Source organism: Rutilus rutilus (assembly GCF_951802725.1).
Source record: "Rutilus rutilus genome assembly, chromosome: 23".
Taxonomy (NCBI): Eukaryota; Metazoa; Chordata; class Actinopteri; order Cypriniformes; family Leuciscidae; genus Rutilus; species Rutilus rutilus.
The window spans coordinates 23604061-23622244 of record NC_140233.1 but is presented as its reverse complement, the minus strand read 5'-3'; the positions used below and the strand labels follow the sequence as shown (position 1 = coordinate 23622244).

At 39.1% G+C, this 18184-nt stretch overlaps 3 protein-coding genes across 4 annotated transcripts in view; all 3 read left to right on the top strand.

Moving 5' to 3' along the window:
• Positions 1 to 1113: 1113 nt before the first annotated feature.
• On the top strand, positions 1114 to 1500 carry LOC311283587 (histone H2A-like; the record flags this gene model as incomplete). The annotated part of the gene is made up of 1 exon (XM_084398097.1): positions 1114 to 1500. One exon carries the CDS (start codon positions 1114 to 1116, stop codon positions 1498 to 1500), a length of 387 nt encoding a protein of 128 aa, XP_084254223.1.
• LOC311283586 (histone H3.2-like) lies at positions 1311 to 3495 on the top strand. Its single transcript, XM_084398096.1, has one exon. The coding sequence runs from the start codon at positions 2114 to 2116 to the stop codon at positions 2522 to 2524; it is 411 nt and encodes a 136-aa protein (XP_084254222.1). The 5' UTR covers positions 1311 to 2113; the 3' UTR covers positions 2525 to 3495.
• Positions 3496 to 3869: 374 nt separating this feature from the next.
• Positions 3870 to 18184, top strand: part of kif15 (kinesin family member 15) — a 41168-nt gene continuing 26853 nt past the window's right edge. Inside the window, exons 1-20 of one of the 2 annotated variants that reach the window (XM_084397883.1) lie at positions 3870 to 4043; positions 4291 to 4315; positions 5773 to 5956; positions 6039 to 6115; positions 6190 to 6227; positions 7957 to 8054; positions 9281 to 9460; positions 9994 to 10203; positions 10642 to 10767; positions 10845 to 10967; positions 11062 to 11194; positions 11314 to 11393; positions 11691 to 11888; positions 13242 to 13428; positions 15448 to 15589; positions 15695 to 15836; positions 15914 to 16096; positions 17007 to 17135; positions 17222 to 17327; positions 17572 to 17737. In XM_084397883.1, coding sequence (XP_084254009.1) covers positions 4025 to 4043; positions 4291 to 4315; positions 5773 to 5956; positions 6039 to 6115; positions 6190 to 6227; positions 7957 to 8054; positions 9281 to 9460; positions 9994 to 10203; positions 10642 to 10767; positions 10845 to 10967; positions 11062 to 11194; positions 11314 to 11393; positions 11691 to 11888; positions 13242 to 13428; positions 15448 to 15589; positions 15695 to 15836; positions 15914 to 16096; positions 17007 to 17135; positions 17222 to 17327; positions 17572 to 17737 — 2546 coding nt within the window. In that variant the 5' untranslated portion in view covers positions 3870 to 4024. Of the gene's footprint in view, positions 4044 to 4290; positions 4316 to 5772; positions 5957 to 6038; positions 6116 to 6189; positions 6228 to 7956; positions 8055 to 9280; positions 9461 to 9993; positions 10204 to 10641; positions 10768 to 10844; positions 10968 to 11061; positions 11195 to 11310; positions 11394 to 11690; positions 11889 to 13241; positions 13429 to 15447; positions 15590 to 15694; positions 15837 to 15913; positions 16097 to 17006; positions 17136 to 17221; positions 17328 to 17571; positions 17738 to 18184 lie in introns of both variants that reach the window. The other variant, XM_084397882.1, reaches the window with a different exon arrangement.

The window sequence follows — 18184 nt, the reverse complement described above, 5'->3', positions numbered from 1 at the left end:
TGTCATTTCTACCTACTGGGCAATTATCAACGTGCACGTGGAATGCTGTTATAGAGGCCACATACACTTTCACCAATTTGACCTGCACAAATTTGTGAAAACTCTCCATTTATGTGTGTAGAGACTATGGATGTTAATGATTAATCGATTGTCTCTACAGAGCGTTTTGCCAGATGGTTGTGTACTCTCTCTGCCACGCTTTTGTGAATTGTGACAGCGGGCGAGGCGGACTGCACACTGTGAGGGCTAACTATATAAAAAAATATATATATAAAATACTTTTTGTCAAAAATAAGTGACCTAGTCTTGAATCAATCAAGTTGAGCGATCTATTTTATACATATAAAAAATATATATATTAAAAATGACCAGGGTTCAGGCAGTAATCACAGTCCAAATAGGATACAATACACAAACAGAATATATACCCACAACATGCTGGGGAATTGTGAGAATAAAAACAACCCCATATCCGGCTATATGCACGGTGATAATACTCCAATATTACATTAGAAACATAATATATAACATAGTATCAGAAGGCTATTGTGCACAGAATATAGTGTGTGAAATGTATATTACTTTTGGTAGGAACAGTGTATAATATCCATATATAGATGTTATATGGTGTGCATATATACATGTTATAAAGTGTGCGTATCAAACCCTAGTAGCATGTTGATATTGAAGTGAATTATTTGAAAAGCTTGTTTAAATTGTTATTTCACCATTTTAGTTCTTTCTTTTTTTTTTTTACACATATTAACTGTGTGGAGTGTGTGGACAGAAAAAAGACATTGTTAAATTAATATTAATTCCCTAAACATCTGTTAAGCATTTTCATGAATTTTCTATCACAAATATTTCAATAGTTTCAGCTCTTCTATCAATTGATGGTCACAAATACTTGATACATACTTAGTGCATAATTATTCCCGCTAGAATAGGGGGTTGGGCTTTGGAGCGAAGGCCAGTGATTGGTTTGAATCTTTATAGACTCTAAACCAATGGGCGACCTGCATTCCCCTTTAAAGGCAGTAAGTGGAGAAAACGGGTACTCATTCTCTTCACTTTGATTTAGAAGATTGTAATACCTGTATTTAAGAAAATAAAATGAGCGGAAGAGGCAAAACCGGTGGTAAAGCCAGAGCGAAGGCAAAGACTCGCTCCTCTAGGGCGGGACTGCAGTTCCCCGTCGGCCGTGTTCACAGACTTCTGCGCAAAGGAAACTACGGCGAGCGCGTCGGTGCCGGAGCTCCTGTTTATCTGGCGGCGGTGCTCGAGTACCTCACCGCTGAGATCCTGGAGCTGGCTGGAAACGCCGCTCGGGACAACAAAAAGACCCGCATCATCCCCCGTCACCTGCAGCTGGCGGTGCGCAACGACGAGGAGCTCAACAAACTTCTGGGCCGAGTGACCATCGCTCAGGGCGGCGTGCTGCCCAACATCCAGGCTGTGCTGCTGCCCAAGAAGACCGAGAAACCCTCCAAATCTAAATAAACGACTCGGTTACATTAAAACCAAAGGCTCTTTTAAGAGCCACCCATTTCATCTCATAGAGAGCACATTGTGTTTCGAATATTTTAAAAGCTGAGGGTTATTAGAAAGTTAACGATAAAAATCAAGTAGCCTAAATTATACAATCACTCAGTATGGACAAGTAAATTACGTTATACAATAGCAGGAACAAAGTGTTCATGCCTATGAGCATAATCCTGAGATGTACTTGTTTGATGGATATCGTTCTTTGGGTTGTGTTCTGTTTGGTTTGTTGTGCTTATGGTGATGTACTCTGTTAAAATCCGAGAGCTGCACAACCATTACGAATAAAATAAACACTTAACAAATAAATACAAAAAAATAAGTATAAAGCACATAGGTTGTTTCATGCGCAAAGTAGTAAAGGGAACAAAGCACATTGAGCGGGAAATCCTCCGCTTGTTTGAAAAGAGGGAACACGCAGTCATTGGCCAGCAGTCATAAGCACACGTCACACACTAGCCAGTCGCGACACTATGAGCTCGTGGCGGTACAATGCTTTAAAAGCGGATGTATAACGTATAGCAGCATTTCCTTCCAGCACAAGCAGGACAGAGAGAAGAAACCCGCAGCAATGGCAAGAACCAAGCAGACCGCTCGTAAATCCACCGGTGGTAAAGCCCCGAGGAAGCAGCTCGCTACTAAAGCCGCCCGTAAGAGCGCTCCGGCCACCGGTGGCGTCAAGAAGCCTCACCGCTACCGACCCGGGACCGTGGCTCTGCGGGAGATCCGCCGCTATCAGAAGTCCACCGAGCTGCTGATCCGCAAACTGCCCTTCCAGCGGCTGGTGAGAGAAATCGCTCAGGACTTCAAGACGGACCTGCGCTTCCAGAGCTCCGCTGTCATGGCCCTGCAGGAGTCCAGCGAGGCTTATTTGGTCGGTCTGTTTGAGGACACCAATCTGTGCGCCATCCACGCCAAGAGGGTCACCATCATGCCCAAAGATATTCAGCTGGCCCGCCGCATCCGCGGAGAGCGCGCTTAAACCCGCGTCTGCGTCAACCCACAACGGCTCTTTTAAGAGCCACCACAAATGTATCTAAAGAGTTAGTTTTCGCTCTCTTAAACAATTTATTATCGTTACGAACTTGCTTTATCAAACTTTTTTGATCCACTTCAAATGTTGACTACTGATATCTTTTTTCGAAGTGGTACAAAAATTAGTCTTTTTGTGACAAATGCGCACACACACACACAAAAAAAAAAAAAAAAATTTGTGACTGTTGCACTTACTTCATATACACTTTATTTTTCTGTCACTGTTGCTCTTTTAGGGGTGATTTGCCAGTGTCAGTTTTAAGGTGTTTTTTTTTTTTTTTTTTTGCCATGACATTCTTACATTTGTATTGCTAAAGCATTTGCAGAGATTGCTATTCAGTTAAAACTGCAAAATGGCACTACTGTTTATTTTGATGTGTGCATATGGTTAGTAAACCCTGTTATTGGGACAAAATGTCCCCACAAAGATGGTAAAATTTTAAATCATTGTCCTTGTGGGGACATTTTTGGTCCTGATGAGGAAAATGGCTTAAAATCATCCATTTATAAGGAACTTTTTAAATGTAAAAATGCAGAAACTTTTCGGCTAGGGGATAAAATATAGATTGTGCCATATAATTGTGAGGAGGAGGAGGAGGAGACGACGACTTTTCAGCTAGGATTTTCTTCATTTATATAGTGCTGTATACAATACCGATTGTTTATAAAGCATCATTACAGTGATAACCGGAGAATAATGCATTGTTTCTGTTCAGCTGAAGTCAGATTGTAAAGATCACCACAGATTATGTCTTTAGAGAAGCAAAGAGCTGAATGCAGGCATTTGGGTGAACTATATTGTATGCATTTTAGTAAACTGTTAATGAATTTACAATTTTGACATTGAATTAAAAAACAAAATGTAGTAAAATGGTGTCTGACATGTTATTATAGGCTTATGGATATTTTTATTGAACATACTCCGTTTTTTTTAGTGAATATAGAGCAAAATATGTTAAATAGTAGATGCTTAAATAATTTTGCTTAAATAAAACTTATAAGTATAATTGCAGTATAAAAATGGTTCAAGTAATTCACTGAGAATATAACTAGTAAATTTAATTGTAATGTCATCATAGTTCCTGTATTTGGTTCCTGTTTCGGGTTTCTAAGTATTCAGGCTACCAATGTATGTTCATTGTTCACCATCTGTTATTTCTTCATAAACACAAATTAAGATGTTTAAGAAAACACTCGGTTGACGCTTGAGAAACTGGAATTTGGCAGAACCGGACAAGATAATGAGCACTTTGAAAAAATTTCATAATTAAAACAGAACTGATGGGGAAAATATGCAAGTGCAGTGAAGAATGCAGGAGTTCATGACTCCAGGAGAGGGCAGTAGTGCGACATCCAGGTTACGAGCGGCCCTTAAAACACAAAGACGAAGAAGAAGACGAAGAAGAAGAAGGCGCCAAATTTTGTATCTGTCGATCAAGAATGAATCATGAATCTTAAAGGCAAAGGTGAGGATTATTTACTCATGCTATGAGTTAATGTAGCGATCTCAATCTTCGCATATGATACTAAAGCAAATAGCCGAAATGTTTACTACATGTTTAATGTTTATTACATCGAATAAACAGAAGATATTTACTGTTGGGGTCGAGTACACGTCAATGTTTACTGACGAGCTTTGTTGTCGTTAATATTAGCACCATGTTTACTATAGTTTTGTTATAATTGTGTTTTATTTTTTATGTTTCCTTTCAGCAACCGCGGAATCAAACATCAACAGGTACATCAATATACACACAGCCAAAAGATAGTAAACACCGCTGACTGTGCTAACACTGAGCTCACGTTAAAGAGTGAAAGAGATTTCCGCTAATGTTGTAAACCATTATCTATCTACACCGAGCAGTGCTGGGTAGTAACTGATTTACATGTTAAAATGGATTACGTAATCAGATCCCCAAAATTGAGTAATTAATCCGATTATATTACACTTTTTAAAAACTCGTAATCAGACTACAGCTAATGGTTACATGTTATTCTTACAAAAATATGAAATTATGCTATGCATTGATTCTACTTCTTTGTTATATTAAAATATATTTCTAAAAAAAGAAAGAAAAGCCTATACGGTTTATATAGGTCTTCCAGGTACACAGACCAGCCACTGTCACTGAAACCTGACAACCACAGCATTTGATCATTTCATTTGTAGGAAGTGTTTTCCCAACATTGCATATCTAATCAGCTCCTGATGAGCACATTAATTATTATTTGAATGATTTTTCAGTGAGTTATTTAACCATGTATATTAAAATGTTCAAATGATCGTCATTTCATGTCTACATGCAATACAGGGATTCTTCAGCTTTTTTTTGTTAGCTGAACCTCTTTTGCCCTAATACATTTACTGGAAGGAAGCCCTTATGTTTTAAGTTAATAGGTCAATAATACAAATAAGTCAATAATAATAATAATAATAAAATGAAGTTCATGGTTCTCTGATGTCGTTAATGGTCACATGACATGCAGGGAAAAACTAAATTATTATTATTATTATTATTTATTTATTTAAATTTTTACTTGATAGCTTTTTATTAAATTCACAAACCCCATTCTGGGAAACCCTGACGTAATGTACTGTTGTTGATAAAGATTGGAATATATTTTCTTTCTCTTTGTATTTTTATATCAATAATGTACAAGATTATCCTATCCAGATCAATGTGATAAACGAATTTGGTCAAAAGTAATCAAAAAGGAGTCCGAATAAATTAACTAAATTGAGCAATCTAGATTGCATTACTAACTACAATTTTTGTCATGTAATTTGGAATCAGCAACTAACTACTATTTGTAAGTAATCTACCCAACACTGAATGTTCTCAGTTACCTGATAGAATGGCAGAGTTTATCATGCCGGTCGGTTGACATTTGTCTGGTAGAAACTAATTAATTGCGCTTTTCTTCCCCTTATCTTCGCTGGTCATTAAACTATCACTCCGCTTTTGAGCACAGATCTCAACTTTGATGGTTGTAGTTCATGAACGTGTTGGAATACAGACTGGTTTCTCTTTTTAAAGAAGACAGATTATTGAAGGAGTGAAACGCATCTTAAAAAAAATGTGTAAAATTATCATACAAATTTGTATGGTTGCATCCCTTTATACTGAATGTGGAGCAAACAGATGTGTGTTCTACCGTCCGAGACTCATTTCCTCCTCTAACGTCCTCATGCAGTGATGGAGATGCCATCAAGGTGTTTGTGCGGGTCCGGCCGCTGACTCAAGGCTCTGGGTTAACAACAGACGGCGATCACAGTCTGTGCCTGACCGTGAGCTCACCGCACACTGTCAGACTGCACTGCAAACCAGAGCCTCGGACCTTCACTTACGACCATGTGGCTGACATGAACACAAGCCAGGTGAGACAGGGCTACAGAAGTGTCTTCTCTGGCTGAAGATCAGTCGAGGAACATCTCATCCACTGCTCTTTGTGTCTCTCAGGAGGAGGTGTTCTCCAGCGTGGCTAAAAACATCGTGGAGTCGTGCATGAACGGATACAACGGCACCATTTTTGCCTAGTGAGTTCCTGTGTGGTTCCTGTTTTAAAAATGTCAGAGCCTAGTCGATTCATGACGTTGTATTTGTTTTTCAGTGGACAGACGGGCTCAGGAAAGACCTTCACCATGCTGGGTAAGTGTCAGTTTGCGAACTAGTCAGCTTTTTGACTGTGTGCAAACATGAAGTAGCTCCCAAAAAGTATTTAGACACTTGAGCTTCACTTAAGGTTCATTAGTTAATGCATTAACTAACATGAACTAACAATGAGCAATACATTTGTTACTATATTAGTTAATCCTTGTTAATGTTAGTTAATTAAAATCCAGCTGTTCATGCTAGTTCAGTGCATTAACTAATGTTTACAAATACAACCTTTGATTTTAATAAAGTATTCGTAAATGTTCAAATTAATAAATGCTGAAGTATTGTTCATTCTTAGTTTATGTTAACTAAGGTATTTAACATAATGAACCTTATTGTAAAGTGTTACCAAACGTTTTAATAACATTGCAATATATATCATGAGTGAACTTGAAGGGAACCGACTGCATTCATGCACTACAAATCACAACAGCTGACACCGGTCATTTAAAAATGTCTCAAGTGTGACTTTTCCAGGAGTTTCCATTTACTTTGTTGGGAGCACTGTAAGCATACAGACTGCAGGGTTTCCCATACATTCATTAATTTGTGGCGGCCCGCCACATATCAACCCTGACCGCCACGGATTGATTCAGATTTTTTAACTATTTAATATGGGTCAAATTGTATTTTATTCGCGCTGCTTGCTCCCCCTCTCTCTCACAAACTGACAATGGAGGCACGACTAGCCCCTCCTTCTCTTACCGCACGATCTGAATCAAACCATGAGCATGTAGAGGGCGGATTGTTGCCGGTGCTTAATGCTTATTCCCCCAGCGAAGATTCCAGAATCAATCCGGAGTTGAATGGTTAGTATAATGAACACTGTTGCTCAACATAACTCTGAGAAGTTGTCTAGATGTTAAGCGCGGTCGCGTTTCATTACAGATTCGCGCAAAACTTTTGCGATTTTTTTTTTTATAAATATCAATTAACGTTACAACTATTGCGAAATGACGGCGTTTCCATTAACCGATGTTATGCGACTAAAACGTCATTTGTTCCTCTCGCGATCAGTCATTCCAAAAATCATTGCAACGGACGTTGGTAGGCTCATATCACAGCCACCAGACTAGACATTATATTATTATTATCTCCAGGTTCAGGTTGGTGTGTGTTGGTTTTTGTCCACCTCAATCTCCAGGTGTGCGTGTGTGTGTGTCTGAGTCTGTGTGTGTCCACCTCCAGGTCCAGTTTGGTGTGTGTGTGTGTGTGTGTGTCTGAGTCTGTGTTTGGGTCTGAGTGAGTGTGAGTGTGTGTCTGTGTTTGAATCTGTGTGTGTGAGTCTTTTTGAATGTGTGAGTGTGTGTGAGCCTGTGTTTGAGTGTGTGAGCCTGTGTTTGAGTGTGTCAGTAAGTTTGTGTGTGTGTGTGTGTGTGTGTGTCCAGTTCCAGGTTTGTGTGTGAGCAAAATTTGCAACAAAAAGTCTGTGGAGCAGTCATAGCATAGAAATGTAGCAATGGCAAAGTCTTTAAGTTATCTGACACTAAGTGTTGGCAATGGGAATGTGTACTTGTCAATAAAAATATATGATATATATATATATATATATAAACATTATATATATATATATATATATATATATATATATATATGATATATTTAACTTAATCACCCCCCCCCCACCCCGCCCCCCCCGGTCCCCAAACACCACACCACCGCAAATAGAATCTAATTCTGTGGGAAACACTGGACTGGTGTATGTATTTTGTGTCTGCAGGTCCCTCAGAGCTGGATAATTTCTCCGATGAGCTGCGTGGTGTGATTCCTCGTAGTTTTGAATACCTCTTCTTCCTCATCAATCGAGAGGTGGAACGGGTGAGACAAGTTTCAATAAATGTAAAATAATTCTAGATTAATTTAATGTTGCCAATTAATTGCACACTCATTGAGGTATCTTGCTGTTTAAATAAATGATGTGTGCATGGGACTCCCAAGAACCTCTCATTCAGAACCAGCTCAAAACTTGGAAATTAGTGAAATGTATATGTTGTTTTAGTTATTCTAGAATGTCTGTGTTCTTCCACTGAATTGGGCAGTACATCACAGTAAAATAGGGCTCTCTGATGTGGGATTTGTTCTAATTAGAGCTACGATGAACTTTGCTGTTGTCATCATGACAAGTGCATGTTCAATCAGCTTTTGTAGGAGAACAAAACAAAACATTTGATACATGTTGCAATACATTGTTGATACAACATTTCTTCTTCTCTTTTGCCCCTCAGTGTGTCATAATACTATGTATTTTTAATGTCTTATTAGTAGGGGTGTAACAATATATAGTGTCACAAACAAGATATTGCAATACAAAAATGCAACAATATGTATTGTGTGAAGTTAACCCCAAATTAAAATTACTGTGAGAGAAAAAAATCATGTTTTCAGAGTTTTCGTGTCAGTACTACATTAAACTACTATATATATAATGTATAATAATGCAGTGGGGGAATATCTGTGTGTCCTGAGAAGGCCAAATGTCTGATGTTACCAGTAAAAAGTGGCCTACATTATTTTAAATATATCTAGTCAGTGTCAGAGTCAGAGTGCAAGCATATTCATCTAACATAATTCTGTATTTTCAGCTTCAGAATCATGAATATTTTTATTCTGGTGTCTCTATTGTCCTGTTGTCTATTGAATTGCGTTTCCAGCAACAAGTCCAGGCCTATTCATTTACACACACAATGTAATTCCGAATTTCGCATGTTAATCAACAGTAAATTTTTTGTTAACTTTTTACCATATGTCTTGGAGTATCGCAATAATATCGTATCGTGGTATCGAACTGTGCCACGAGGGTATCGTTACACCCCTGGAGTTATTAGTGTTCACTTGAACACGTCTGACATGACCTCAGTGAACAACATGCTGATAAGGGCACTTACAGAATAAAATAATTTTTCCAAGTGTGTTTTATTCTTTTCCTTGTGAAATAGATTAGAGGCATTGACGTTTTTACATTTCTTAATCAGTGGGTACAGTAAATTATTTATTTGGTGTTGTGCTTTGTGGTGTTTATTAATTCTTTCTGTTTTTCTGTGCAGTCTGGTGGGACGAAGAGCTTCCTCTGCAAGTGTTCGTTTATAGAGATCTACAACGAGCAGATTTATGACCTGTTGGACAGTGTGTCCACCAGCCTGTTCCTGCGAGAGGACATCAAGAGGGGCGTCTTTGTAGAAGGAGCTGTGGAGAAATACGCTGCATCTGCTGCAGAGGCCTATCAGGTCTCGCACATGTTGACCTCGAGTAGTTGTCAAAAAAAAACACACTAGCAACAGACCTTTTTAGCTTTCAAACTGCAAGACTCTTTTCAGGCTTTTTGTCAAACTAACTTTTTGGAAATATCCTACAGTGTGACTTCTACTCAAGTTGCTAATTCTATTTTTACTTAATTATGATGTATAACGATATTTTTAATGTGTAATGAACAAACATTTTCTTTTTAAGAGCTGAATGTTCTTCAGGGTCCCTTTTTTTTTTTTTTACCAATGACTTTTCCAGTCGTTCGATATTTACTGGATAAGACTTTTTACAAAATGTCTACCCGATAAAAATATTTTAGAACTTTTGCACAACTAGAACAATTTACATTCTACATTTCACACAAATACCGTGGCTATTTAAATTTGATTAGGCAATCTCACATTTTCAGGTTTTCCCAAACTGTGGGAACCTGGTTGTATATTATCTTTATTTATACTATTTTGCCAGTTCTATTGTGACCTTGTGACGTGTTTCTGAATGTTTGTGTTTGCAGGTGTTGTCGATGGGATGGCGGAACCGGCGAGTGGCTTCCACCTCAATGAACCGCGAATCCTCTCGTTCACATGCAGTGTTCACCATGACGTTGGAATCGAAGGAAACTGGACATGAAGTGGTCAACATCAGGACCTCTCAGCTCAACCTGGTGGATCTTGCCGGCTCAGAAAGACAGAGGGACACGCATTCAGAGGGTTCACGGCTCAAGGTGCTTATGTTGAACATTTACCTCTCAAAATACTTTAAAGCAGTGGTTGTCATACTGTTCAGTTTTCAAACAAAATAAGGGTTTAGGTTCAGATTTGTATAGTGTTTCTGTTGCTTTACTTCATTAACATGGCTGTGGTCATACATAAGTGTGCAGCCCAATTTATTTCGGTTTGTCAAGCAAAAGTAGCAATGTAGTCTTTCTTAGTGTGACAAAGTTAAGTATGAATTGTAAAAGTTAAGTACGATTTGTAAAAGTTAAGCTCTTTAAAGATATGTTTAAGAAACTTTACACTAATTCAACTTTTAGATACTATTCAATTTTAGTGTTGATGTTGCCCACCAAATGAAAAGTTTTAAAACAACTGCTTTAAAGACATTGTTACTCCACTGTTATTACTTTAAAAATTAACTGTAACCTTTGATTTGTATGCTTTAGGAGGCAAGCAGCATAAACCGGTCACTGATGTGTCTCGGTCAGGTGATCATGGCCCTGATGGATGTCTCCAATGGGAAAAACCGTCATATTTGTTATAGAGACTCGAAACTGACCTTCCTGCTCAGGGTGAGGGTGCTTTGAGAACGTTACTCTGAATGAATGCAGATGAGTGAATCGTGCCTGACTGCTGTTCATTTTGTCAGGACTCTCTGGGCGGAAATGCAAAGACGTACATCATCGCTAACGTTCATCCGGGTTCCAGGTGCTTTGGGGAGACGCTGTCCACTCTGCAGTTCGCTCAGAGAGCCAAACTCATCAAAAATAAGGTTGAACAGCAGAATTATTCATCCGAACATTCATGATCTTCTCAGTATTCTTGAAGAGATGTGAAGACTGATCTGTGTGTTTGTGTCTCTGTAGGCTATGGTAAATGAGGACACTCAGGGTAATGTCAGACAACTGCAAGCAGAAGTGAGAAAACTAAAGGAACAGCTTGCAAATGCTCTATCTCAAGGGCGCGTTGTAGAGATTACGCCAACAGACCAGCAAACAGGTATTACACACATTACAGAGCTCACACAGACAATCTTTCTGCCTAGACATAGTGTCAGAAACTACAACTACTGTGAGCACATTCATTCATTATTTAAACTGGTGTTTGTGTTGCCGCAGACTCTGACCCTGAAGTTTCCTATAAGACACAGTTCATTCAGGCTATGAGCTTCTGGAAGAAAGGACAGGAGGAGAAGAAGGTGCTTTTTTTATTGATTTCATTATTATTATTATTTTTTTATTATTGAGAACTTATAATCTGTGCCCATGATTTAGTAATGGTACACAATGGTACGCACCAAAAAAATTAGGAAATCAATCATTTTAATATAAAAATTAAAAGTAATTAAAATATATACAGTATATATGCCCCAAAATGTAAATTCTGTAATTTGCTCACCGTCATGTTTTACTTTACTTTCTATTATGAGTTTGCGTTTTCTTCCCATTATGCTCAGTCTTAACCACAGTCGCCTCTGCTGCTGTCTTTCTTACAGGCTCTTCAGCAGAAAGTGTCTCAGCTGGAAGCTGCCTGGGCTCAGAAGGAGAAATTCATCCAGTCAAACCGCATGATCATGAAGTTCAGAGATGATTACATCGCTCAGCTAAAGAAAGAACTTCAGACAGGCCAGAGATCAGATCCTGAGCAGCAGAACCAGGAGCTGCAGGAAGAGATCCGTCTGCTTCGAGATCAGGTAGACACACTTACCAGTGGTGTTTAAGTCAACAGCATAGCCCAGAATGATAGCGTGGATCAGCATGTGTTTGATCCAACAGTCAAAGTGGAGAGGAAAAATTAAATGAACATAACATAACATAAATCTTCAGATTTCAATATTTAGGCATGTGCTGATATTAGATATCTACGTTTTATTAGACTGATAACAAAAAAGCTTTTACACTAAACACAAATTTCTGGCACAAATACAAATAAGATTGTGAAACAATGGATTCCTAGTATGGAGACACTTACGTCTCCCCACCAATGTTTTTTAGTGGCTTTTTTTTTTTTTTTTACTTTACTGTCAGCAAAATGTTCCAGTCAGTATGAAATAATGTTTTAGTCGCATGTCTGGAGCCATTGCAGATAGACATACTCCTTTTTGTTTCTTTATTCTTTGTTATTCAGTGGGGCATTTTGGGGGGAAAGAGCTGACTTTGGGGTTCAAACGTGCTCGGGCATGGTTCAGAACGCCTACATTGAGTACACTCTAAGTCTGGTTCGTTTGACTAGTGGGATCGCACCGTACTGTGGCCAGTCACGGTCCGCTTAACCGTCCCTGGCCCGCTTAGAAGAGTTGGGCCAGAGCACAGTTCGGTTGGACTCAGGCGCGGTACACATGTAGTTTGATGGTACACACTCTTTTTAAATATTAACCATGCATATTAAGTCAGTAGACATACACGATAAAAGCAGGCCTTAGAAAGAATTGTATAATGGTTTCAGCTACTATGTTCAATCTGTAATTCATTGAATGAACTCAACTGGTGTTTAACACCTTTAATGCCTTTCAGTTCTGGTGTTGACCTGCTAATATATTCCTAGTCAAGTCAAGTCACCTTCATTTATATAGCGCTTTTAACAATTTTTCAAAGCAGCTTTACAGTGATAATAGGAAATTACCGTAACAGATTGTTTAGGCTTTACAGCAGCTCTAGGATAAAGTTATTTTCCAGCTAAAGTTAGTTTTGATTGATTGATTCACTTCCATTACGAAGATCATTAGTTATTAATTTAATGGCCGCGAACACATCACCATTCTAACAGGAAAACCCTTAACGCGCTCCGGCCGACTATCCACACAAAACAGTGCCTGGTGTCTCGAGAACGCACTCCCTGAAATAGTTTCGAAGGTGCAAACGATTATCCATTATCTCTGCGCAAACCTCAAAAACGCAAACCCGCGAAAACGCACACGTCGCACACATGCTCAGTCCAAAGATATGCGCTTATATATATGCAGGCGTGTAGTCTTTCTCTAGTCATTTCTAGTAGTAGTTTTACAACTATGCAAACATTTTCTAAAAAATATTTTTCTTTTTGTCAGGTGGAACACCACCCACGGATGATGCGGTATGCAGCGGAGAACTGCGCCCTGCGTGAGGAGAATCGAGCCCTGCGCGCTCTGGATTCTGTCAGATCTGCCGTTGAGAACAAGGTTCAGTCGTTAACTGCGCTGGAGAAAAACTTCCTAGAGCTGCTGGAAGCTCAGAGACCAGAGGAAACCACAGGAGGTGAAGAACTCAAACCTCCGTTTTAACTGTTTGCCACAGTCGTTAGGCAGATATGTATAAAGTAGGGTTGTCTAAGTTAAACACACATGATTTAATTAAACATTAAAAACATTGTAGCTAGGGCTGCACGATATTGGAAAAAAAATTACATTGCGATATTTTTCCCCCAACGATATATATCGCGATATTGCGAGCCATCAATCCAGGCTAAAGTCAATAATTACCATTCCATGTTATTAATAATTTCACTAATAAGCAAGCTTCATTACAAGTAACAAAAAGGCCACTTAATATTTTATTCCAGAAACATATTTCTCTCAGAATTCGGTGAACGTTCTTCACAGGACCTAACGTTCTTCGGGTTCTAGGACCTGAAAAATTATGTTTTCTGTGCTGATTCAGTGACGCTTTCATGTAAACGCCACCTAGACCCAGCAAAAGTAATGATTCATAATATGTAAAATACAATGAGACATTTTAATTGTTTATTAATAAACAAGTGTTTTCTGTAAAGCTGAAGTTGACAATATACTGACTCGCGATCTTCGCAGCAGTGATCGGGAGAAATGCACTTTTCATACAGATTAAATATAGCTATATATATTTTTTTAATGGTTCTGTTTAAAAGTAGAGATTTCTGTAGATAATAGATATATTTCTTTTTTTTTTCTTTTTTTTTTAGGTGTGTGAGGCGAGTATGCTACCTTTTACGCTGAGTTTCGGTTCATGGATGATAGCTTAATCTCCGGTTAAGGCGCTGGCTGCTATTTTTAATTATTATTAATCATTATTAAATCCAGGAAATTGGATAATGAAATACTGATTAAAATTAAGATACAATTAATACAAAACGAAATTCGTTTTAAAGAAAGGCTTTGTGCTTTCTGTTTGAGGTTTCTGTGAAAGTTTTAAAGCAGTCTTTTAGTGCCGCTTTCATAACGGTCGCGTCCGTAATGTCACGTAACATTGTTTTTTCCTCATAAATGCGAACACGAAAAATAAACGAATGTTTAAAAAAGACAACCATCCACAACTTTATAACACTCCAGCAAAGTAGCCTACCTCTTTTTGGTCAACATCCTCCTTTTTGTAGACGAAATAGGCTAGTCCCAAATAGCTGATTTTGACTTTTTTTGCGGCAGATGCCGCAGATCCTCTTCGTCGCGCATTTTTGAATGTTGGCTGTGAGCGCGGTGAGCTGCGGCACAGCGAACCAATCACTGTGCAGGCACGCAGAACGCGTATGTCACCCCAGCAAAAAGCCATACAACAAACTCGTGTTTACTGTGTGCTACCGTTCTCTTATGGGTACTACTAACGTTACCCTTCACATCGCATGTTCCGGCGATGTGACTATCGCTCATTCGCACATCGCGATGTCGATGTTAAAACAGAATATCGTTCAGCCCTAATTGTAGCTGAAGCTACTTGTCTCTGGCCCTCTTCACACCTGGGATTGAGATGCATTTTGGTCAATCGGTTGACGATGCTAAATACAGGTGTAAACAGGGTCTAAGACGTTTTGAGCTTGCATACTTTCAACCGCTTCCAGAGGTAGCTGAAAATGCATTCGACCAGATTGCTTTAGTAGTGTAAACAGTCATGTGGTCGAACACATTCAAACGGTCATAAAAGACGCAGACTCTCCGCATTCTGACCTAATGCGTAAACATTATGGGAAGTGCACTAGCTAGATGAGATTTAAACTCTGTCGGCTGAAGACCCAACTTTGGTTTGAAGACGAAAAATGTACCGAGCACAATGTTCTCTCACCATTTCTGATTTCTAACACACACTTTAGTTGTTTATGATGTACTCGGTCATTATATAATTTTTGTATATTTTTAACAAACAAAGGTACCTTTCACTACAAAAAAAAAGAAGAGTACTTTTCACTAATTAAAATTTTCAATTAATAGCTTTACAGTAAAGTCAACACAAAAGTTGACTTTTGCAAAGCTCTTTAAATGTGAAGCACAAGGAGATCACTTAGACTAATGTTACTGCCTTGATTATTAGCTCCTCCCATCTACTCCACCCCTGTCACCATGGAGACGCTGTCATCAGTTTCCATGGAGAGAATGAAGGTTCAGCTGCTGCAGAAACAGTCAGAGCTCACAGCAACAATTCAAGCCTTTGAGGAATTTAAGGACGTCAACAAGTATGTTCATGTCACATTCATGTGTCTCTTCCCAAATGCTTGCGGAGTCCTTGGTGGCTGAAAATGTGATCATTCTGACCAGTGTGTCAACATTATACTCTTCAGAAAACGGGTAGCTGAGCTGGAATCTGAGAAATGCTATCTGGAGAAGTCCAACAAACACCTTGAGAATATCATCGAGGCCACTAAAGCCTACAGCAAACAGGAAGTGTCTCAACTCAACAAGATTCATGCTGAGACCATTAAGGTTGGGAGACTTTAAGTTGGTCTGTTTTAAAATGATTTCAAATTGAAATGGCTTTAATGGCTGCTGCTGCTCCTCAGATCTTGACTACGCCCACAAAAGGCTATAACTTGCGAAATCGACTGGTGCCGTTGTCTAGCCCAGAGCATCTGAATGGACAGGCCGAGGATATGGACGTTGATGATATCCAGAGTGAACCGCCGCCCCCTGAAATGAACGAGCTAGCCTGTGAAGCGCTCACTGAAGAGCTCAAGCAAATGCAGGTGCTCACAAAGAACCTTACTTTTTAATCTGTTTTAAGGGTTGTTTTGCAGTTTCAAAGCAGCATACTAGGACTGCCCCCGACTGAAGATGTCTCTAGTCGACTAGTCATTCATTTAAGCCATTAGTCGACTAATCACGATTATATTAATTTAAAGGGATAGTTCACCCAAAAAAAATTTATTCTGTCATCATTTACTCGCCCTCAAGTTGTTCCAGACCTCTATGAATTTATTTATTCTGCTAAACAAAAGAAGCTTTTTGAAGAATATTGGTAACCAAACAGTTGATGGACCCCATTGACTTCCACAGTATGGAAAAAGTAAAAGGCCTCCATATCATGCATGTAAAGCGTGCTAATACTTTAGCTTCCTCACTCCGCACAAACACTTGGATATGCACCTAATAATTGCGCACATTTATCTAGGTTAACGTTAGAGCGAGCGGCCATGTAAAGTTGCTACTTACATGTTTCAAATGATAAGGCATATTTGAGGTCGATGGATGATAGGCGAATGTTTGGATTCTTTCCCCGACATACTGTAATTATCACAAGGACCCGCCGTTAACGATCTGTCCCTCACGGACTTCGCCACCTCCTGTGCAAATTGTTTTTTTTTTTTGTTTTTTTTTGACTAACCGACTAATAACGTTTTGGTCGACTAAGCCTCTTCTCATCGACTAGCGTTTAGTTGACTATTAGGGGGCAGCCCTACACATTACCATCAAATTACTGTACAAGAGCTTGTTTTGCATTCTTATAGTATGGAAATCATCAGTGTATGTTCTAGAAAAAAAAAATCATAATATTACATAAAATGTTGATCATATGATTTGATTACTGAAATTAATATTACAGTTTACTGTAGATTGTGGGAATCTGCTTAAACGTTCTTATTGGTTTGGTTTCAGGAACATGCTCTTGGTGTTCAGGGCCAGTTAGACGAGGAGGAAGCCAAGAACAGGAAACTGCTTCAGCAAATCAGCAAGCTGGAAGAACAGGTCACCAAAGCCACTGAGAAGTCCAGTCGCACAGAGGAGGTGTGTTTGTAATAGTGCTCACTGCTCAGTTTTTCTGGTGTTCTGTTTCCTGTGCAAATGGGTTTGATGATGCTCTCTACCCGTAGTTGTTCAGTGCTGAGCGACACTCCCTGCTGGAAAAAGAGGATCATCTGCAGGAGAAAATCAGTATCCTTGAACAGCAGCTGGAAGACGAGAAGAGAGAGATGGATGGTGAGTCTTGAGTGCTTCAGATGCTTAACTCCTTGTCACATGGGTTCCCAAACTTTTTTTAAATGCTGGGACCCACCTTGAAGAAATACTGACTTGGAACTTACAGCTCAGTAAGTGAGTAATATGTTGAATTAGTAGCCAATATGATGGATTCTGAGAGTTTGTCAACCTCTTTTAGGCCCCTAAAATGAACCAAGTGTACAAAATTATGAATCAGTCTGTGATTGCTGTGACCTCTCTGCAGTGCTTCGGGTGGAGGTGCGAGATCTGCGTGTTGTCCTTCAGTCCTCTGATAAAGAGCTGGAGACCACGCGGACAGAACTGCAGCAGCAGAGAGCAGAACACGAGAGAGAGACGACACTGCTGTCCAACAGCCTGATCAGCACACAGCTGCAGCTGGACACCGTCAAGTACAAACACACCGTTCACATCAAATACACTGCCAGCCACAAGTTTGAACACACCTCTGCCTTATTTACTATTGTTCTAAAAAATTGTATATATAATTGAAATCAAGGAATTATGCAGTAAATGAACCAAATCAAAACTATCCAAAAGTAGCCTTAAACAAAAACAAAAAAACTGAACTTGCCCTATCGGTTAATAAACAAAACGGCATTAATAAACAAAGCTACTTCTCCAAAGCAGCCAGTGTTGGTTTAATAAATTTTATTGTAAGCTGAAGCCTTCATATCAAAAGGTTTCAAACTTTTGACTGGTAGTGTAAATTAAACTAAAACATACTCTATAGAAACTGTCTCTCTGAGAGTTGAATTGATCTCCTTCAGATTATAATTGTACTCAGTAGCCCGTCTATCTCTGAGGTTTTGAATGATGCCCAGTGTAACCTGTCTATC